At 38.0% G+C, this 23325-nt stretch overlaps 2 protein-coding genes across 4 annotated transcripts in view; one reads left to right on the forward strand and one right to left on the reverse strand.

Moving 5' to 3' along the window:
- The window catches only part of LOC110455186 (GA-binding protein alpha chain-like), a 15027-nt gene extending 11014 nt beyond the window's left edge, over positions 1-4013 (reverse strand). For both annotated transcript variants that reach the window (XM_021505170.1, XM_021505169.1), the window contains exons 1-4: positions 3780-4013; positions 1809-1895; positions 1279-1480; positions 563-743 (exon numbers count right to left, since the gene is read on the reverse strand). In XM_021505170.1, coding sequence (XP_021360845.1) covers positions 563-743; positions 1279-1480; positions 1809-1869 — 444 coding nt within the window. In that variant the 5' untranslated portion in view covers positions 1870-1895; positions 3780-4013. The remainder of the gene's footprint in view (positions 1-562; positions 744-1278; positions 1481-1808; positions 1896-3779) is intronic.
- Positions 4014-4119: 106 nt separating this feature from the next.
- On the forward strand, positions 4120-11695 carry LOC110455187 (ATP synthase-coupling factor 6, mitochondrial-like). 2 transcript variants are annotated; one of them, XM_021505171.1, is made up of 4 exons: positions 4120-4205; positions 5833-5980; positions 8846-8967; positions 11356-11695. In XM_021505171.1, the coding sequence occupies exons 2-4, from the start codon at positions 5838-5840 to the stop codon at positions 11421-11423; spliced, it is 333 nt and encodes a 110-aa protein (XP_021360846.1). In that variant the 5' UTR covers positions 4120-4205; positions 5833-5837; the 3' UTR covers positions 11424-11695. The 2 variants fall into 2 exon arrangements, with proteins under 2 accessions (XP_021360846.1, XP_021360847.1); XM_021505172.1 differs by lacking the exon at positions 4120-4205 and adding an exon at positions 4256-4354.
- The last annotated feature ends 11630 nt before the right edge of the window (positions 11696-23325 follow it).

The following is a 23325-nucleotide window of genomic DNA, read 5'->3' on the forward strand; positions in this document are numbered from 1 at the left end:
TAATTTTCCCTTTGGGGCCCCGCCCTGGCCCCAGGGGTTGGGGTAGGAATCCCAATTTTACAATTTTGAAGCCTCATCTACCAAGGATGATTCTGACCAAGTTTGAAAAAAATCCATCCACTGGTTCTTGAGAAGAAGTTGAAAATGTAAAAGTTTACGCACGACGGACGACGACGGACGAAAAGCGATTGGAATAGGTCACTTGAGCAAAGCTCAGGTGACCTAAAAATCAAACTTTCTTTTTATAGGACATGGTGTACATGCAGATTTAGCCACGGAACACTGCAATCAATGAGTTTGTTTGTGTTTTACATCCTATTAGCAGCTATTCCGTCTTTGCATATTGCAGAGTTATCTTCTCTTGTGAGCAGGGAGTGATTGTTATGTCATTGGTTTGTGTGAGAAAATTAACGTTGTTTTCTCAAAAATTGATGACGTTACTCTCACAAACAAATGACGTAACAATCAATACCTGCTCACAAGAGAAGATAACTCTGCAATACGAAAAGAAGGAATAGTCATTTATTAAGGATGTTTCCGGTATCAATCAACGAGTGCATACCTGTATGGTGTCCTGTAAGAAAAACTGGTGTTCCGCCAAAGAGCACTGTAGCCTCATTTCCAGTAGGGATTTCAGTGTAGATAGGGGCTCGGCAATGTCCATGTGCTGTATTATGAGGTTCTGGTAGTGTGGTGCTGGCTGTTGATTGGTCTGTTGGACTACCTCTTCCTCATACACGACCCTATGTCACAAGGTCAACAAAGGTCATGAAAATATTCAAAATGTGATTTTTCAAAATTACCTGAAAATTTACTATTTTTTTCAATAAAATCAATGGCAATAATAACTACAAAAAGTTTAATGCTTTAACATTACAGTTTATCAGTTGTTTAATGTTCATTTTAATATTGTAATCCGAAATCGTCAATTTCATATCATTTGACTGTAATTCTCCATATTGCTGTTATCACATGATGTAGATAGTTGTAGTTAACTATAATAATTCAGCGGCTGAACCAAAATTTTTACTTTTTAATAGCCCTCCAAAATTGTTTGTATACTGATGATGACTGGCATATATATCAAGCCAAAACCTTTGTATTTCTTTGCATTGCCCGTGGAAGGTCAGTTTGAGTCTACTGTATGTGAGTTTGATAAAACCTGCTTTAATTTCAGTCTTTTAATACAAGATAACAGTTTTTAGCTATTAAAAGATAAAGCTATTATCTTAAAAGCTAATCAGAATTAAACAGCTAGCCCCTGTGCTGTGTCATTACCCGTCTGCAAGGGAAACTTCCTGTGTTTCCGTGATGTCGTGTTCTACTTCCTGTGAGATCTGTACCTCCTCTATCTGAACTTCCTGAGCTGCTGCCTCTTCAATGGCCTCGGCCTCCCCCAGTTCAAGTTTTAGCTGTTTGATGGGCGGCTCCTCATCTTCCCCTAGCTCTTCCTCTACCTCTTCCTCCGGATGCTTCATGGCTGGGGTGAAAAAGAATATGTGCAATAATTCAAAGAACACAACAGAAAATGTTTCATTGAAAGATTTAGGTTCAACGCTTTCAAAAACACTTACAGAACCTATAGTTGTATATATATAGTCTAAATTAATTATATTTTAACTAATCAAATTTGTTTAAGATCTGGTAATGGTTATCTAAATTAATCCCTATCCTTCATATAATTTGATGTATTATACAAACATTAAAACAAATTGTAAAATTTCTACAATTCATGTTTTAAATAAACTTCATTTAAAAGAAAAAAGAAATCTAATCGCAACATTGTTTTCTTTGGTCTTAAAGCTTACACATAGAGATGTATCCGTCCTCCGTCATGGTGACGGTGATGGTATTATTGTCCCCATCCATAGAGACTGGACCAGGGGTACTCCAACCTACAAACATAATAAACATCAAAGTTAGTTTCAACAGTTTCTGACATTCAAATTCAAAGTTTACTGTTATTCTTTTGAAATATGGGCATAACAGGCCCTTTTTATGGCCGAATAAAGGCCAATTCCCCTCTCCAATTTTGGCAGTACAGGGCCGGGATTAATGCATGAGGAATAGAAAGTTATAAGCATTACCTTTAGTTGAAATGGGGAAAATATGCGCTTTAAGTGCATGACCATGTGTCCAGCGAGGGCTGCAGGCCAGAGCCAGGGGAGTACAAGACGGGGGACATGGATCATTTTTAATTTTAGTTCCTCGCTGTTCATTTGCTTCGAATTGACCACAGGATATGCATTAGAATAAAGCAGGGTCAATCAGCAGCTTTAATTGTTTTATCTTTTTGTTTTATAACCCCTCCCCATTAAGACTGGAATAATAAATTGGGTGTATAATTATTTCCACAAATTTTGTACAAATATTCCATACAGTGATGGATCTAGAATGGTCGGTTATATTACCATTCATCTATATGAGCAATGACGTTATTGATAATGATACTACTTGTAAACAAATGCACAAACTTCATTGGTAATGCTAGCCTTTTCAAAATTGGGGTACAAAGCAGGATATTTTATTGTTACGAATAGATATTATATGAGACAGAATTCATCTGATTTGTACCAGAAATGGCCTGGTATGCCTTTCAGGTTTTCGCTCATTTTTGATACAAAAAAGGTGGTATCTGGAAATAGATATTGTTTGTCAAAGCAAAGAATCAGTAATAATGTCATGATTTCTAAATTTATATACAATTACATTTTATTTAGCTTAATGAACATATATTACATTTCTGTAGAGATAGTGTAGAGCTGTCATCCTATAGCTAATTCATGGTACCTTGATAAACATTATTATGTTGTATTTGTACCTATAACAATTTTTTACATGAATATCACCTTGAAGTTTTACTAGAAACAGGACATTTGCTTGACTGTATATAAGGAAGTAAATATGTTCACAGTTGTAACCCAAGACAATTTCCTGGTCAATCATTATATAAATGAAAAAAAAAGATATTTTGATCAATATGAAGTTCAAAGAATTCCTAATGATGCATGGATATCAGACTTAGGGGTCATTCAATGACATAGATTCCTGATATAAAATAGAATAATAACATTTTATGGTATGTATAGATCTATAATCAGAATGAAATAATTTTTATTTAAAAGCATGATTTCAATATATATATGTCAAAACATCACATTGCATGTTAGTGCTAGTGCTATTTTATAATTGTTATTTTCTTACACTACAACATATTTGTACCATCCCATTAATAATTAAAAAATAAAATAAAAAGCTAGACTAGTATTTGATAAGTTTAATGCTTGATTACCTTGGTTGTTTTCAATGTTACCTGTCTTAATTGATTTATTTAGCAATATGCATAAAAAGAAGCAGACAAATGAACCAACCCAAAACAATAAACAGGTTATTTGAGTCCTCTTTGTAGATATGTTATTTTTGAAATTCCCTCGAGAAACTCAAGAAAACTATGTCCGTTCATGTACCTCATTCGACACGCCCAGTTGAACACGCTGTTTTGTTTAAATATGGCCGACATCTTGAAATTTTTGAAACCACAATGGCCTAGTCGACATAAAAATGTCGTATTATCATATAACACGTTTCTGGAGGTTGTGACAAACATTGTCACCAGAGAGGAAATGAGTGTCTGCTACAGCGCAAACATATATCAAAACTTCCGGCTTTTCAAAACCACGTTCTACATCCTGTTTGGTTTCAGAGTTGTTGACCAGTGCGCGCCCAGGATAAAAGACGAATTTCAGGGCCTCAACGCGTTAAATATTGCCAATACTTACCTAAATATTTGTGTCCAGACTGTCACAATGACTCGTCGTGCGATTAGTTCTTTGAAAACTTCGTTAATTAATAATTTTTTGACCGGAAATTTCTTTGAAACGGAAATGCCAGACAAAGCAGGATCTTCCTTTAGATCACGTGACTAGAATTTTGATAATTTATGCAGGGTGGCTATATTTTACAAACTGATGAAATAAAGTGAAACGCACGCCTGGAATATTACGTGAAAGTTTTCATCGTGAGAACTCCATATAAAATTCGACTACTAAATACTATGTATCAATTTATGTTTGTGTTTACATCCACATCATGTTGAGATAAAAAAAAATCCTGCAAAGATTGCGATGCTGCTTTTTTATCACCTCTCGTATGAAATATCTCAACTCTCGTCCTTTTCGTTATTTCGCGACACCATTGGGATAGAGGTCAGTAGAGAACTAATGAAGTTATATTTTGTAAAAAAGCTAATAATCTTAATTTGATCCACGGAGGAAATATTTCCCATTTTTAACTGATAAATACCTAATCAACGTTAAGGCAAAGAAGCCTTTTTGACTCGTCGCAGGTTGAAAAGGTGACCACCGACACGGTCATAGCATGGTACCGGTGTCTGCAAACACTTCACTACGCCGACCTTTATCGTTGTTTTCCAGCATGTCAGGATATTTATTATTTTCCAAAGTTATAATGGACACCTTTTCACATACATTTTCTTTTAGCTATTTACATTATTGCATTGTTGAAATTTACCATCCTCTAGTCCGCCTACCCATCCACCCCTACCCCCACCACTTCGGTTCACCGACTGCTGATATGAAATTAACACCTTGAAAGTTGAAAAATTCAGACTGGAGCAAAATGAAAAAAGCAGAGTGGTTGCATTGTCATGTATAAAATGCGTCTTCTTCTTTCACATAAGGAACGTATCTCCTAGTATGGAGCGATGACTTCTGAGGACCAGCTTCTATGCCTTGCCTTTTTGCACATCACTGCTCACATTCACAAACTGCATTTATTTGACTCATTATTGAACACCAACTAAAACTATGACAACAGTTAACATAGATCTGCAAGGATTTTGAAAAACAATCACTGGTATTGAAGCAAAAACTAATAAACTAAGATTTATAACTAAAAAAAATAAGGAAAAGTAGCTTTTCTACTCTTACCTTTTGATTGGATTAGAAAACAGTAGACGTACACAAGGGAAAGGTAACTTTTTGTTAATATTTGTATGCAACACATCATAACTGTGCTTAACCAAATTGTGGGACTATATCACGTAGTCTTATTGTATTGGGTTCATATATGTTTTTTGCAAGAGTTTCCTTCTTTCTCCATTGTGATTGCAAGTAAATCCAAAGCAAAACATTTTGTTCCGATTAAAAGAAGTAGTAAGTATATACAATTTTCTCCAGATGACACAGCAGTAATGCAGTACTAGGTATATGCAAAGTGGGCTATAAATAAACAGGCAGAGACACTGGTCACATAAGGGCGTTGGTCAATTTAAAATTAAGGAGAGGATGGATAAGTTTTTGTTGCAGAGTAAAGGAAGTGATTGAAAACTGACTTTGAAGTCGAAATTAAAGAGTAAACATTGTTGATAAGCAATGGAAAAGCACATCACTGTTAACGTTTGATTTTGCCCTTCTTCGCTTATTCTGCAAATTTCACAGCAAGGGCTCAGAAACTGGTCACTGGACTACCCCGAAGTCCCACTAGAAGTTCATCCCAGTATAAAAGTACTGAATAACAGATGATAGGAATATTCTTCCATACCAGACACATAAGGCAGGAAAATATCACATGATAGTTTTCATACAATGGCATCAATTCTTCCTTGGTAGGCATATATATTATATAATATAGAAACATTTCATTGATGTTATAGTTTTTGCCCAACCACTCTAAAACTCCTCATCCCGGAATATATATATGTATACCTTTCATCCCACAAAATGTAACATTGGGAACCTTGATATAACCAATTTAAGCCTTGTATTACACTGATATCCACGAAAAATAACGATTATATTTTTTGTATTGTAGTCATCATGCTGGTCTCGAGATTGGCAACATTAGGCCGTGCCGTCCAAGTCCAGGCGCGCCGAAACTTTGGTGTGTCTGCCGCTGTACTGCAGAAGGCTGACCCAATACAGAAGTTGTTTTTGGATAAAATTAAAGAATACAAACAAAAGTAGGTATACTGCTTATCTGTGAAGGTTTGGGAAAAAAATAAATCTGCTGTACCTCACTGGTAAACCTGTTGTACCTCGCTGCATGATCTTATGAGTTTACTAGCTTCTAGTAAAGTAGGGCCCCTAGCATCATTTCGGGGCTTTGTGGGCAGCCTTCTATGCCTTCGGGCCTTAGAAGAAGACGTCATGGTAGCTAATAGCTATGGATATTTAAATATGCAGGGAATGTAAGCATATGTCTTCAAAGATCTCCAAACCTGGTATTTTCACATTTAATTGACAGAGCTTTCAATAGACCCTTTAGTGTATGTTTTTTGACTCCAAAAATGAGGGTTGTTGACGTCTCTTGGGATTTAAAGTATTGATAAATGTCAAAGAGTCAAATGAAAGCCCAATTAAATAGACTTGCAGCGGGCAAGTGCCATTAATATTGATGCATTTTTGTCATGACATATGTCCAAATATGTGTGAAATATGGGGAGATAAAACCAGATGGAGAAAATCCCCATAAATGGCATTAAACCTGGCAAGGTTAAGCAAGCTTTAATAGTCGTGGGTTGTACCTTTTGCTTTTTCAAAAGTAACATACATGTGACACTATATTTGGTATGGAAATCCTCAAACCTGAATTACTCGACTGCAGTAATCGTTTATAGCCATTCCAGATGGTAAATCTTTGCAGCCATCTCTTTGGTGTTTGGGATACTATGTTTGTGTACATACATGTATGACAAAAGCTGTTTCCCCCTCAGGAACTACAGTTGTGTCAATTCAATCATTATAGTTAAATCAAGTCCATTATGTTTCAAAGGGCGACACTTATTTATACATCGCTGAATCAAAACTTTGTTGCTATTTTTATATCTACATCACAGTCAGTCGTGCTTCGACAGGTCCTTCTTAATGGGCGACCAATCATCTACCTGGTAATTCGAATGGGATAATTCTTATTGATGCATTAATATGAAGGAATTCCTGTGTGTTCTCCCAAATCAAATGCTACAAGACTCTTAGAATGACATCATGTTTGTGACCCTCATGTCTTTCATTTTCCCAAATATGATTATTGCAATCAACGAAATCACAGTTCATGTTATGTTGAGTTGTCCTTCTTTGTATTTCTTCAGCTTTTAGACTGGGATAGTCAACACAAATGTACATTGATTGCGTCGGGTAAATCTAGATATTCTACACATTGATCTATAGAGCAAAATTTATAAGGACATTGAGGAGACCATGTGCATGTGTAATATATAAGAGGACATTTAAGAGGCAAAAAATGATCTGGTGCCCTCCATTGTAACACTGAGATCAGTTTTGTTTTCCATCTTTCCTAGTGTGTACTTTCTTTTTTATTTATTTACTCTATCTTTCTGGCTGTGTCTCCATTTAGGCACCCGTCCTTGTATGACCCGCTGGCTGATTTGAAGTCTGAACCCCTTCATTCCTAAGGTCACATTTGAACCTTACCAAACCACCAAAGACTGGGCAAGTCCAGTTTAAATATATATGAGGTGGAAGAGTTAAACACCAAACAAAAAAAGAAAAGAATACCCCTGCTGTTACCCACTACATGTATCGTAAGAAGCGACTAATGTGGGAACCCCCTGTATAATTTGGGATTTGCTTTGGTGTCCTCTATTTTGGGGCACAAAAGCGACCAAAGTAAATCTGCTGTGCCCATTGCAATATTTAAGATCTTTATATAATTATCTTTCTTTCTACTTCTAACTACCTTTTACTTCCTAGTTCCTTGCTTGGCAACACCTTTATACTTTTGGCTTGAATGTTGAGCGTTTGCCCAGATGAGGAAGGCATAAGCATTGGGTTCTGTCCCCAGGCCAGGACAAACCAAAGTCATTAAAAATGGTTGTTGTTATCCTTGCTTAACGTTCAGCATTAAGGGGAATGGCAATAACTGGTTCACCCGTTGTCAGTATAATGTGACCGGATGGAATGCTGTGCTGGGTGCCTTCGGCATGATCCGCGCTATCACAAGGAGGCAAGCCCACCAACATACCCTGTCTCCTGCATACACACACGCAAGCACACATACACTACACACATAGAGGCAAGTCCTTAAATGACCTTAGCTGTTGATAGGACGTTAAACAAAATTAAACCAAACCAATCTCTACTGAAAACCCTGGTGATGTACCTGTAAGTTCAGTGATAAATCTACATCAAGCTTTTAGACTTATACATGTACTAATAGAACTTACTTAAATTTAACATTGTAGGTTTGGTTTTATTGTCTCTCTGCCACAAAGTTGAAGCGAGACTTAGGTGTTGCTTTTCCGGCGACGACGACGACATCAACATCAAGTTTTTGTGTTTAAATTAGTCTCCTGAAAGTATAAGTGCTACACCAACCAATCTTGGACCATAGATGCATCTTAGGTAGTAACGTACATCTCATATCATGCATCAAATGCTTTCATGGTCCATAGACATTATCATCATCTCCATCAACATTAAGTTTTTGTGTTTAAGAAAGTTTCTCTGAAAGTATAAGTGATACACCAACCAAAGTTGAAACTTGGACAGTAGATGCATCTTAGGTAAAACATCTCAGCCAATGCAATAAATGCTGGATGCAGAATACCTATCATTAGGTCCATTGACTTTGTCAGCATTTCCATCAACATTAGACTTTTGCATTTAACTTAGTTTTTCTGATATGTCTGATGGTCAAAGCAGGGCTAGACATATTAATGTGAATGGCTTGTTTAACGTCCTGTCAGCAAGGTCATTTGAGGACATTGTGGGACTCATTGTTCTTAGAAAGCAAAAGTTGAAAAGGACCCATGAAAGTAAATGGTAGATTGATCACTGTAGGTTCAACCATGTATTTGTTCCTGCAGGAATATGATCAAGGAGGCAGCCGCAGACCCTGGCTTGCAGAGTGAATTGGAGCGAGTAAAGGGAATGTATAAAGTGCAGAAAGGCGAAGACATGACGACGCTGTCACTTCCAGAGTTCAACGGTACGTTATAACCCTTTCACCCCTATGTAACTTCAGTAGACTATACCACAAATTGATATGGATGAGTCCATTATGGTCTACAGTGGTGAACGGGTTAAAGTGACATACTTTTCTGTAGATTTTTCAGGGACCTATACATTGGTGTAACATCTAGTCTGTACCTCTAGGTTCCATGTCAGTTCATTGTGGTGCCTGTTGCATTGCCTTGGTACACAAAAATAGACAGATGAAAATTTTATCAATATGAAAAATAGATGTTTAGTAAATAATTTCTTTTCGTCTCGCCGCCACAAAGTAGCGGAAGCGAGACTAAGGTGTTGTTTTTCCGGCGATGGCGGTGTCAACATTAAGTTTTTGCATTTAAGTTATTTTCACTGAAAGAATAAGTGCTAGACCAACCAAACTTAGACAGTAGATGCATCTAAAGTAGAACATCTTAACCCATGCATCAAATGCTGGATGCGGCCTACCTTTCATGGTCCATTGACTTTGTCAGCATCTCCATCAACATTAAGTTTTTGTGTTCAGTTAGTTTCTCTGAAACAATAACTGCTAGACCAACCAAAAAATGACATGTGCATTGATGGTCCAAGTTCCCCACAGGTGAGACATCATTCTTACCCTGGACAGGTGTACCCACCCTTATACCGGGGTGAGATTTCCTTGTCTCACTCTAGGGTTGAGACGGGGGGATTCCCCTATTCATAACAATGGTATAACGTCCCTTCAACAGTACAATGACATAGCGTAAACAATCCCATCAACGTCACATCAACCCTGAATTTATCATGTAACGTTATCATTACATTGTGTAATCACCCCCTTGTGGGTGAGATGGGGGAATTTCAACCCACGGGGAAAGGTTCTTAAGTTGCCAAACACTCGGCAAACCCTCATGTTTGGCAACTTGAGAATCTTCCCCCTTGGGTTGAGATTCCCCTATCTCACCCCCAGGGGGTGAGAGATTCTATTCATCCAAATGGCTTGTTTAACATTAACACTTTCACCACTGTAGACCATAATGGACTCATCCAGATCAATGCATGGTAGAGTCTACTAAAGTTACATAGGGGTGAAAGGTTTAATATTGAAAGGGTTAACTCTGTCAAACCTCATCTCTTGGAATTTGAATAAAAAGGAAGCTCAGAAAATAAGCTGCAAAAAATAGAAAACAAATCTTCCTTCAGCATAACGTTTTGATCAGCATCACATTTAATGACAAACGATGTTAAATAATGCAGACTTTTCAGTAACATTTATCTGAATAGTCCAAAATAACGTTTCTAATGACCAATGTTTGTTAGTATGGGTATAAAATACAGTAGAAAGTGGCCATTTGAACTGGTCAAAACCAAATCTGAACCAGTCATATTTGCCTACTGTTGGTTTTTAGCTCACCTGGTCGGAAGGACCATGGTGTAGAGCTTATGCCATATCGCAGCGTCCGTCATTTGTCCGTTCGTCAACTTTTTCTTTAAAACGCTACTAGTCATTAACGACTGAGCATGTTTTGACCAAATTTGGTCAGAAGCATCCTTGGGGGAAGGGGAACAAATTTTGTATAAACGGTGGGTCGGACCCACCTGGGAGCTGAGGGTCGGGGCCAAATAGGGAAACCTTAGCAAATTCTTTAAAATCCTTCTTCTTCTGTAGGAATGAAAGGATTTTGTCCATATTTGGTCTGAAGCATTTTTGGGTAAAGGGGAACCAATTTTGTATAAACGGTGGATCTGGCACCGCAGGGGCCTGAGGGGCAGGGCCCAATAGGGAAAATAGAGGTTAAAATCATTATAATCCTTCCTCTACCCTAGGGATTAATGGATTTTCCCCTAATATAGTCTGGAGCATCCTTGGGCCAAGGGGACTCAATTTTATATAAGCAGTGGGTGTGGTCTCGCAGGGGACAGAAGGGCGGGGCCCAATAGGAGAAATAGAGGTGAAACCTTTAGAATCCTTCTTCGACCATCAGGATAAAGGGATTTTATCCTAATTTAGTCTGGAGCATCCTTGGGTCAAGAGGACTCAATTTTGTATAATTGGTGGGTATGACCTCCCCTAGGGGCACATGGGTTGGGGTCTGTTTGAAGTTTGTTCTCTCTATATCTCAAGTACTGGATCTTACAGCACCTACCATGGAGTGGTGCTATATCCTTACTTCATACCAATTATTTTAAACATATTCATGTGAGCAATACAGGCCCTCTGGGCCTCTTGTTCATGAAAGCACTACATGATTTCATTTAAAAAATTTAGAATATAATTTGTGCTGGTAAATTTCGAAAGAAGTAAGTAGTGTATATGTATATCACATGAATGTGACACATGTTTTTCATGGATGTATTTTTTGGGACATACACTTCTATTTGTAAATCCACTTCTATTTTACAGATATTGTACTCGGACCCGTTGACCTGGGTGTGGTGTCTGAGGGTTCTGCAGAACAGCTTGAATCGTGAATTATTAATAAGAGTCGACCTTCCTTATGAGCAGTTGTGATAGCCACCTACAACTGTGAAATACGAAAAAACAACACTTTCAGGATGGAAGAAAATTGTGCAGACACTATGTTTTTGATATTCGGAATTAAACAAAAGAAAATATGTGATGGATATATTGGTGTGAATGTAGATTATTTCAAGTTTGATTTGTATATATAATGATCACTGGATGTGTATACATGTAACTGAGGTATGTTACATTAAAAGTTCTGGTGTGAGGCGATACATAATGTTGTTCTGTTGTGTTTAGTTGTAGGGCAGGCGAGAAACAGCTCAATGTAATACATGTTATCTGTTTGAAGTTGATGGAGCCAACCTAAGGTGTAGGTATGTGGGTTGGTCAGTGGGGGGAGCCAACCTCAGGTGTAGGTATGTGGGTTGGTCAGTGGGGGGAGCCGACCTCAGGTGTAGGTATGTGGGTTGATCAGTGGGGGGAGCCGACCTCAGGTATAGGTATGTGGGTTGGTCATTGGGGGGAGCCGACCTCAGGTGTAGGTATGTGGGTTGGTCAGTGGGGGAAGCCGACCTCATGTGTAGGTATGTGGGTTGGTCAGTGGGGGGAGCCGACCTCAGGTGTAGGTATGTGGGTTGGTCAGTGGGGGAAGCCGACCTCATGTGTAGGTATGTGGGTTGGTCAGTGGGGNTGACCTCAGGTGTAGGTATGTGGGTTGGTCAGTGGGGGGAGCCGATCTCGGGTGTAGGTATGTGGGTTGGTCAGTGGGGCAGAGCCGACCTCAGGTGTAGGTATGTGGGTTGGTCAGTGGGGGGAGCCAACCTCAGGTGTAGGTATGTGGGTTGGTCAGTGGGGGGAGCCAACCTCAGGTGTAGGTATGTGGGTTGGTCAGTGCGGCACTGCACTTTGAGTATGGATACCAAAAGGTATGCAGGGCAATTTCAGTAGTAAAATATACATTACAAGTCTGATCATAATCACAGCATACTTGAGCGTCACCAATTAAGTGGATTTTAAAGTTTATTTGACTGACTAGTAAGGAGGTGCTTCATCCTGATGAAACTAGTCGGCCAAATAAACTGAAAAACCCACTTAATTGGTGACACTTGAGTATATTGTGATTATAATCCTACATATTATCTGTATCATATTTTACATACTTTGACAGATATGATCGGTCTGGTTTGCAGTATGTGGATGATACATTATCAGCACAAGACATTGCATATCATGACATTTTCCATGGTTTCTAGCCCAAACATTTACCAAGTGGTTACCTGATGATAAAACTTCTGTCTTAATATTCATACTTATGGTTTTTGTCTCGCATCCACGAAGTAGCGGAAGCAAGACTAATTAATATTAGGTGTTGCTTTTCTAGCGATGGCGGTGGCGTCGACATTAAGTTTTTGCATTTAAGTTAGTTTCACTGAAAATGTAAGTGCTAGACCAACCAAACTTGCGCCTTAGGTGCATCTTAGGTAGTACATATGAACCCATGCATTAAATGCTGGATGGGGCCTACCTTTCATGGTCCATTGACTTTGTCAGCATCTCCGACAACATTAAGTTTTTGCGTTTAAGTTTGTTTCTCTGAAATTTTAAGTGCTAGACCAACCAAACTTGACATGTGCATTGATGATTAAAGAGGGGCACAGGCGAGACATCAATTTGAATGGCTTGTTCATACAAGTATTTGTGGAGAGTCATGATGATGATAAAGGATATTTTATAAACGTTAACAACATTTAAAGTAAAGGTACCACTAGGTCAGTTATAAAATGCTAAAAAAGGTCTTCAGCTTGCAGATTTTTAACTTTGGAGTACCAGGTACTCTCCCTTTTAAACAGAAGATGAAGCTACCGAAATGAGTTTTTCGAACTTACAGAAACTACTGGTACCTTTATTAATATTTTCATAAGTTTGCAGCCAATACACTTTACACTAATTTTGATGCTGTGCTGGTAAAGTGTAGGCTTTGTAGTAAAATGGTCATGAATTCGACCTGTGCATTTTTTTCTTGATTTGTATATTTTGAATTTCTGTTTTCAAACATTCAGAATTTAAATGACTACATTTCTTTTAATGCATAGCAATGTGTTATTTTGATGGAATTTTTCTTTTGAAAAAAACCTTCAACAAATTTTTCACTGAAGTGGTAATAATAAAGTTCAACTTGTTGATACCTTTTACCCTAACTCATTCACCCCTGAAGACACATTTGATTTCTTCCAATTCTATGGTTGGAATAGTTCATTACAAAATTTCAGGGTTGAATTAGTTTCAAGTATTTCACTTACCATATATCTGATATAATTAGCATCTATCTCTCTTTTTTTTAAGGATTTGAAATTGTATATAGCCAATCCCCACAAGGCTCGGTCAATGATTTGGGGTAATTACACACTTTTAAAGAAAATATTTATGTCTGCTGATCATGGCTGATCATACTGTACTTCAGCCACACTGGGATGTTTATACTGTCCTGTTATACTGTACCTCCAGCCACACTGGGATGCTTATACTGTCCTTATGTTATACTGTACCTCCCGCCACACTGGGATGTTTATACTGTGGATGTTTATACTGTCCTGTTATCCTGTACCTCCAGCCACAGTGGGATGTTTATAGTGTCCTTCTGTTATACTGTATCTCGCCACACTGGGATGTTTTTAATGTCCTTCTGTTATACTGTACCTTCAGCCACACTGGGATGTTTATACTGTGGATGTTTATACTGTCCTGTTATCCTGTACCTCCAGCCACACTGGGATTTTTGTACTGTCCTTCTGTTATACTGTACCTACAGCCACACTGGGATGTTTATAATGACCTTCTGTTATACTGTACCGCCAGTCACACTGGGATGTTTATAATGTCCTTCTGTAATACTGAACCTCCAGCAACAGTGGAATGTTTATAATGTCCTTCTGTTATACTGTGCCTCCAGCCACAGTGGGATGTTTATAGTGTCCTTCTGTTATACCGAACCTCCAGCCATACTGGGATGTTTAAACTGTCATTCTGTCATACTGTACCTCTAGCCACACTGGGATGTTTATAATGTCCTGTTGTACTCTACCTCCAGCCACACTGGGATGTTCATAGTGTCCTTCTGTTATACCGTACGTCGAGCCACACTGGGATGTTTATAATGTCCTGTTGTACTCTACCTCCAGCCACACTGGGATGTTTGTACTGTCCTTCTGTTATACTGTACCTACAGCCACACTGGGATGTTTATAATGTCTTTCTGTTATACTGTACCTCCAGCAACACTGGGATGTTTATACTGTCCTTCTGTTATCCTGTACCTCCAGCCACACTGGGATTTTTGTACTGTCCTTCTGTTATACTGTACCTACAGCCACACTGGGATGTTTATAATGTCTTTCTGTTATACTGTACCTCCAGCCCCACAGGGATGTTTATAATGTCCTGTTATACTGTGCCTCCAGCCACACTGGGATGTTTATATAATGTCTTTCTGTTATACTGTACCTCCAGCCCCACAGGGATGTTTATAATGTCCTGTTATACCGAACCTCCAGCCATACTGGGATGTTGATACTGTCATTCTGTTATACTGTACCTCTAGCCACACTGGGATGTTTATAATGTCTTTCTGTTATACTGTACCTCCAGCAACACTGGGATGTTTATACTGTCCTTCTGTTATACGGTACCTCCAGCCACACTGGGATGTTCATAGTGTCCTTCTGTTATACTGTATCTCGCCACACTGGGATGTTTTTAATGTCCTTCTGTTATACTGTACCTCAAGCCACACTGGGATGTTTATAATGTCCTTCTGTAATACTGTACCTCCAGCCACACTGAGATCTTTATAATGTCTTTCTGTTATGTTGTACCTCCAGCCACACTGGGATCTTTATAATTTCTTTCTGTTATGTTGTACCTCCAGCCACACTGGGATCTTTATAATGTCTTTCTGTTATGTTGTACCTCCAGCCACACTGGGATGCTTATACTGTCCTTATGTTATACTGTACCTCCCGCCACACTGGGATGTTTATACTGTCCTTCTGTTATACCGTCCCTCCAGCCACACTGGGATGTTTGTACTGTCCTTCTGTTATACTGTACCTCAAGCCACACTGGGATGTTTATAATGTCCTTTTGTTATACTGTACCTCCAGCCACATTGGGATGTTTATACTGTCCTTCTGTTATCCTGTACCTCCAGCCACAGTGGGATGTTTATAGTGTCCTTCTGTTATACCGAACCTCCACCCACACTGGGATGTTCATAGTGTCCTTCTGTTATACTGTCCCTCCAGCCACAGTGGGATGTTTATAGTGTCCTTCTGTTATACCGAACCTCCAGCCATACTGGGATGTTTATACTGTCATTCTGCTATACTGTACCTCTAGCCACACTGGGATGTTTATAATGACCTTGTGTTATACTGTACCTCCAGCCCCACAGGGATGTTTATAATGTCCTGTTATCCTCTACCTCCAGCCACACTGGGATGTTTGTACTGTCCTTCTGTTATACTGTACCTTCAGCCACACTGGGATGTTTATACTTTCCTTCTGTTATACTGTCCCTCCAGCCACAGTGGGATGTTTATAATGTCCTTCTGTAATACTGTACCTCCAGTCACACTGGGATGTTCATAGTGTCCTTCTGTTATACTGTATCTCGCCACACTGGGATGTTTTTAATGTCCTTCTGTTATACTGTACCTTCAGCCACACTGGGATGTTTATACTGTGGATGTTTATACTGTCCTGTTATCCTGTACCTCCAGCCACACTGGGATTTTTGTACTGTCCTTCTGTTATACTGTACCTCAAGCCACACTGGGATGTTTATAATGTCTTTCTGTTATACTGTACCTCCAGCAACACTGGGATGTTTATATAATGTCCTTCTGTTATACTGTGCCTCCAGCCACACTGGGATGTTTATAATGTCCTTCTGTTATACCGTACCTCTAGCCACACTGGGATGTTTCTAATGTCCTTCTGTTAAACTGTACCTCCAGCCACACTGGGATGTTTATAATGTCCTTCTGTTATACTCTGCCTCTAGCCACACTGGGATGTTCATAGTGTCCTTCTGTTATACCGTACCTCTAGCCACACTGGGATGTTTCTAATGTCCTTTTGTTAAACTGTACCTCCAGCCACACTGGGATGTTTATACTGTCCTTCTGTTATACTGTACCTCCAGCCACACTGGGATGTTTATAATGACCTTGTGTTATACTGTACCTCCAGCCACACTGGGATCTTTATAATGTCTTTCTGTTATGTTGTACCTCCAGCCACACTGGGATGTTTGTACTGTCCTTCTGTTATACTGTACCTCCAGACACACTGGGATGTTTATAATGTCCTGTTATACTGTCCCTCCAGCCACACTGGGATGTTTGTACTGTCCTTCTGTTATACTGTACCTCCAGCCACGCTGGGATGTTTATAATGTCCTTCTGTTATACTGTACCTCCAGACACACTGGGATGTTTATAATGTCCTGTTATACTGTCCCTCCAGCCACACTGGGATGTTTATAACGTCCTTCTGTTATACTGTACCTCCAGCCACGCTGGGATGTTTATAATGTCCTTCTGTTATCCTGTACCTCCAGCCACACTGGGATGTTTGTACTGTCCTTCTGTTATACTGTACCTCCAGCCACACTGGGATGTTTATAATGTCCTTCTGTTATACTCTACCTCTAGCCACACTGGGATGTTCATAGTGTCCTTCTGTTATACTGTATCTCCAGCCACGCTGGGATGTTTATAATGTCCTTCTGTTATACTGTACCTCCAGCCACACTGGGATGTTTATAATGTCCTTCTGTTATACTGTACCTCCAGCCACACTGGGATGTTTATAATGTCCTCCTGTTATACTGTACCTCCAGCCACACTGGGATGTTTATACTGTCCTTCTGTTATACTGTACCTCCAGCCACACTGGGATGTTTATACTGTCCTTCTGTTATACTCTACCTCCAGCCACACTGGGATGTTTATACTGTCCTTCTGTTATACTCTACCTCCAGCCACGCTGGGATGTTTATAATGACCTTGTGTTATACCGTACCACCAGCCACACTGGGATGTTTATAATGTCCTGTTATACTGTACCTCCAGCCACACTGGGATGTTTATAATGTCCTTCTGTTATACTGTACCTCCAGCCACACTGGGATGTTTATAATGTCCTTCTGTTATACTGTACCTCCAGCCACACTGGGATGTTTATAGTCTCCTTCTGTTATACCGTAAATAAAACAGAAAAAATGAATTTAACCAATGTATTTGAGTAGTATCAGCAATCACGTATTCCCAAATTTGACAAAGCCTGTAGATTTTCTCCAGTATGGTGTCCCCAAATCTTAAATTTTATTATACATTATACATGCACTGGTCTAAGATAAAAGTTGGTCTAAGATGAAAGTTAGTCGAAACACTTCAAAAGATTAGATATCGATTACAGGATATCTATCATAGGTAAATAAAACTTAATTTATTTCCTGACGACCAAGGCTGCGATTCAGTCATTCACCCCTGAAGACTCATTTGAACTCCTCCAATTCAAACGTTGGAATAGTTCATTACGAAATTTCAGGGGTGAGCGAAATAAAGCAACATTTCCACAATGAGCCTCAAGTTTTACAGATATTAAATGGATTCCTGATATATTTTAATTTAAAATATCTTTGGTGAATTAATGTGAATTCCAAACATCATGCATAATTTATTTAATTAAAGTAGTAAGATTTACCTCCCTTTGACCATTGTTCAGAGGCCATGTATAAGAAAAAGAGATGTTAATGACAATTTAGCCTCATACATTTTACTGAATTCATCTTTACTTGAAATGACAAAGACATGAATAGAAATCAACATCTAGCTGATGAATTTCGGTTTGCTTGATCAGATAAAAAAAAACAACCGTTTTCTACCACACATAATGACACAAAAAGACGTGCGACCGAAAACCCCAATACAATTGTGTTTTCCATGCCGGTCCGGTTAACCTGACATCAGTTTTATCATAGTGACGACGTTCAACATTCAGGGTAATGGCAACAACTGGTTCTTCCGTTGTCAGTATAATGTGACCGGGCGGAATGCTGTGCTTGGTGCTTTCGGCATGGTATTTCAGTGAGGTAGCACTATAAAGCACCCATGCACGCAAACACAACCCACATGGCATGAAGTTAGCTGTTGATGGGATGTTTTAAAACCCTATACAACCAACCAATCATAGTGACGTCACACAAATTACTGTATCTGTCATAAATAAATGAAAGGGATCAGAACCGAGGGAAGTCCAGGTTTGCCTCGACAGTTTACATCCGAGGAAGTTATTTCATATCGTGTTATCTTCACATTCAGTCTTTCCCTCCTAAAACTTGTATTAAAATGTCGCCAACAGTAAATTATTCAATGAAAAGAAACGTTGCCTTTTCCAGCTTACTCGTCTAATTATTTGAAATGTGACGTCATTTCATTAATATCATGTGACTGCCAACACACCAGATTGAAACAACAAAACAAAAGGCAAAACATCGTGGAAAAAAGAGAACGATATATGTGATTCCGAATGTTTTCAGGTGATTCCGAAGTTTTCAGGTGATTGACATGTTTTATAGGTTATTTCATGTACCAATTGTGGCCCCTGTCATAGAATTGGCAGTGTTTTCAAGGAAAATCTCTCACCAATGCTCCTATTTTTTTTTTTTTTTTATTTTTTAATTAATTCCAGACATATCATACACATGAGGAACCGTCTGAGGATGGAATACGTCAGCTACGGTCCTTTACATTAATACTCACATAATTAAGCATACATATTCCAGTTTTTTTTTATCATAATAAATATTCTGTGCAACTCTGTTCTACAAGAAGGATTTGAATTAAAATATATGTATCTAACCTTCGCACATAAAAAACCTTTTTGTTGTTGTAAATAACCAGTTGATGATTAACTTAGAATTTGGTTCACAAATATAACTTGCATAACATACGCCTAGGAAAATAAATATACAAAAAAATGACTGGAATTAATAGAAACAGGGATTGGGGGATAGTTTGGTTAAAAAGTAGAAGTTTATCCAGAAAAAGAGGGACAGGGATAAGAGAGACATAAGAGTAAGAAGAGAGGAAGAGAGATTCCCGACGAAAGCAATAATTATTCATGAAAGGGTGATTATTGTAATTTATCAGCAAATGAAAAAAGAAAATCAGAAAAATACTTGCAAAAAGAGGAGAGAAAAAGAAGTAGATTTACTTAGTTTTTATACTTAATGACAATATAGTTGCTTGGTATATGTATGTATCTATATATGGGGCAAAGAAGTAATTCCAACAGTTTGGACAAGTTTAGGTTGTCAAATTTCCGGATCAATCCGCTCCTTTTTCAAGACACAGTGAAACAGAACAGTTACATGTACATATACATCATATTACAAGAAGATAGAATTGATATACTATAATTGAAAATAAAGCTATTATATAAAACCAATAGTCCCCTCGGCTAAAAACAGCCGAAGGCAGCAATTAAGCTGAGAGCATCGCGGACAAGGAACGCTGATGTAGAGGACCTATTCTTGCGCAAGATGCACTGTCATATAAAGTGAGTCAACGAGAGATATCAAAAACGTGGAACATGTGCATTTGGAAATCTGGCCTGGTAAATGTGAAAAATCTCCAATCTGCTACGGAATGTCTCATTAGTCGCCTCTCAATACTGCGATGGATCTAAGTCACAGCAGGGGGTCCCACTTAGTCGCCTCTATTATGTGCCTCTATTGGTTTGCAGGAATTATGCATGTAATTATCAAATAAGTGAGTGCAGGAGGAATAAGTAGATAAAATGGCTAAGATACTGTATAAATCTGCAAAATAAATCTGACAACGGCTGTTGGTCACACACACTGACATGAAGCAGCAGGCAGGCGAGATAGCAGACCAACTGTGCAATAATGAATCATTAGGTCAAATGCCCCCTGGAAGGAAAACGAGCGGATGGCAACCGCCTATCGTTCGTTCATACCTCGAGGGTAGCGGGTTTGTAGATTGGTGATCCAAAACCGTTCTCTCGTACGTCGTCTCGTTTCATCCCATGTAGGGCAATGATCTATGGCAACAACCTGCATGTCTTTCCAACTATGGCTAGGCATATTAAAATGCCTTGCCACAGGGAAGTCTGGTTTGTTCTGCTTGATGGAGCAGCGGTGGTTGTTGATCCTGACATTGAGCTGGGTGCAGGTCTCGCCCACGTACTGTAACTTGCATTTATTGCAGGTAATAAGGTACACCACATTGACTGATGTGCATGTCAGTGTTTGTAGTATGTGATACACTTTGCCGTTGATTGTACATCGAAATGTATCTGTGGAGCGCGTGTATGGACACAGTTTGCACACCTTCTTGTTACATGTATTGAAAGAGCTTTTCGCCGCAGCAGGGTCTTGCTGCTTACCACAAGATCTCTAATGTGTTTAGGTCTACGATATGCCAGTATAGAAGACTCTGGAAAGATCTGCCGAAGTTTCGCTGAAGATTTGATGATGCGCCAGTGCTTTTTCAAGATAGATGGAAGTGGCGGCATGTCTGGGTGGAACATGACTACAAAAGGTACCCTTTGTGTATGGGGTCTGACTTTGTATACAAGCAGACTTGCCCTGTCCAGTACCCTCACTTTGTCTATTTCCCGATCTATCAAAGTAGATTTGTATTCTCTGCCAAGAAGATGGGACTTTAACTCTATGCTATGTATCTTTCGATAGTGTATGCTGTTTTCAGTTTACTGATTAGAGTAGGTAGGTAAAGCTCTTTGCAAAAACACCATTGACAATATATGTAGTGTTTCATATTTATAATTATGACATTTTCTGCCCTGTTATTCAGATTTTGATTTTGTGTTATTTTCCCAAAAATAAAATATTTTTTAAATATATTAAAAGTCACATTACAAGTAGTTTGGATTCAAATTTGGAAAGCAAGAATAACATGTTGGACTTTATTACATTGCCATAGTACAGGCTGAATAGTTTCTTCTTCTATGAAGCAAAAATTACACATATCAGACTGAACCAAATTAATCTTTTTCAAAAAGGTGTTTGTAACTAAAATGTGATGATTCATTCTAAATTGCAGCCATTGTAATTTAGAATTTGTATTAGTGTCAAAAGGTAGTTTGTATATTTTCTTCCAATCCTCACTTGGTATATTTCCATATACATTTTCCAACTTTATTTGACCAGTAGGCACTACACTATTTTTGTTCAGCACATTGTACATATCCTTTGTACCTTTTTACGTTTGATAATTATATTAATATACAGTGGTATCAATGTTAGTGTAAGCTTTTTCTCAAAAGTCCAGCCTAATTTTCTTATTGCAAAAATGAGACCATTATAATCAATAAAGTTAGTATTTAAATTAAAAATATCATTAAACTCATTATGTTGAAGGAAACTGCCATCTTCCTTAATAAGATCATTTATGAAAAACACACCTTTATCAAACCATCGTTTATAAAACACAGTAGTATTGCCTATTTTGATTAAGTCATTATACCAAATAGGTAAAGATAATACTTCATCTGGCTGAGATATATCAATTTTCCCCCTTAATGTATTCCATGCATGAAGAACATCAATCCAAAATGTGTTATGAAGTATATTTTTGATAACATAATCAATATATTTATTACCTAAAGTTAACAGTTTATTTTTATTTATTTTTTCAAACAGTAGGGTTTGCCAATTTGACGTCTTAAGACAAATATTTTTTATCCATGTTGATTTTAGAGCCATTTCAAAATGTTTGATATTAATCATTTTCAAACCACCTTCTTCATACTGTTTGACGATGACATCTCCTTTTACTTAATACTAATTAGCTATTGGACTTCCCCATAGGTATTCATAAAACAACTTTTGAATTTCTATCATAATATTTTGGTTAGGAGAATCCTATGAATAAATGTGTTAGTATTGGTAAAAGTAGAGATTTTATTACAGTAATCCTGCCTATCGAAGTTAATACTGTCTATTCCACTGTTTAATTAATGACTTTAGTTTCGTAATTTTTTCTTTGAAATTGAATTGAACTATTTTAGTAAGGTCCACATCAAAGTGAATACCTAACAGATTAAAATGTGTTGAGTCCCATGATAGAGCAAGATTATTGACTAATTATTCTGTACTATACTTTTTACTCCCTATCCATATTAATTAATGAACAGGGACCTTAGTATACGTCCCTGGTTTGAACAAGTTCAGTGTTGAAAAAGATGTTCATTGTTATAGGATGATATTTCATTGGCATTTTATAAAAAAAATCCTACACCGAGAGGGAAGTACATTTATATAAAATATATTCATGTTTGGTTAATGAACGTGCAATGAATATAATTCTGGTAAACGTAAGCCGTCTTTTATGAGAAATAATGATTTTTCGATGATGTGCATTCTTTTCGGTTAAAAAAGGTTAGATTTGGTATATATGATACATAGTACATTGTACATCTTGTAAATGTGCCATGTTCAGCATTCTATCTTTTTTCGAAACATCTTTTTTGTATTTGTAGCTACAATGGCGGTTTGGTGACACCAGTAATGGTCCCCATAACAATATCTGGGCTAGGTGATTGGATGTCGCTGATCGTTATATGTTGAGGCCCGGATAATGTGCGGAGTAAAACAAAATGTCTTCCTTCGTTCATTGTGTTTCTATGTCATTTATTCAACTAATTAACATAATATATCATATACACCAGTGTATGTTGATCCGAACATTTAAAATATACACGACAAGTGGTAATTGTACTGTTTATATATATATATATATTATAGACCAATACAATACAAAACGTAACCTATTTATATACATTTGTATATGGATAGCC

The sequence above is a fragment of the Mizuhopecten yessoensis genome, unplaced genomic scaffold (genome assembly GCF_002113885.1).
Source record: "Mizuhopecten yessoensis strain PY_sf001 unplaced genomic scaffold, ASM211388v2 scaffold8149, whole genome shotgun sequence".
Classification (NCBI taxonomy): Eukaryota; Metazoa; Mollusca; class Bivalvia; order Pectinida; family Pectinidae; genus Mizuhopecten; species Mizuhopecten yessoensis.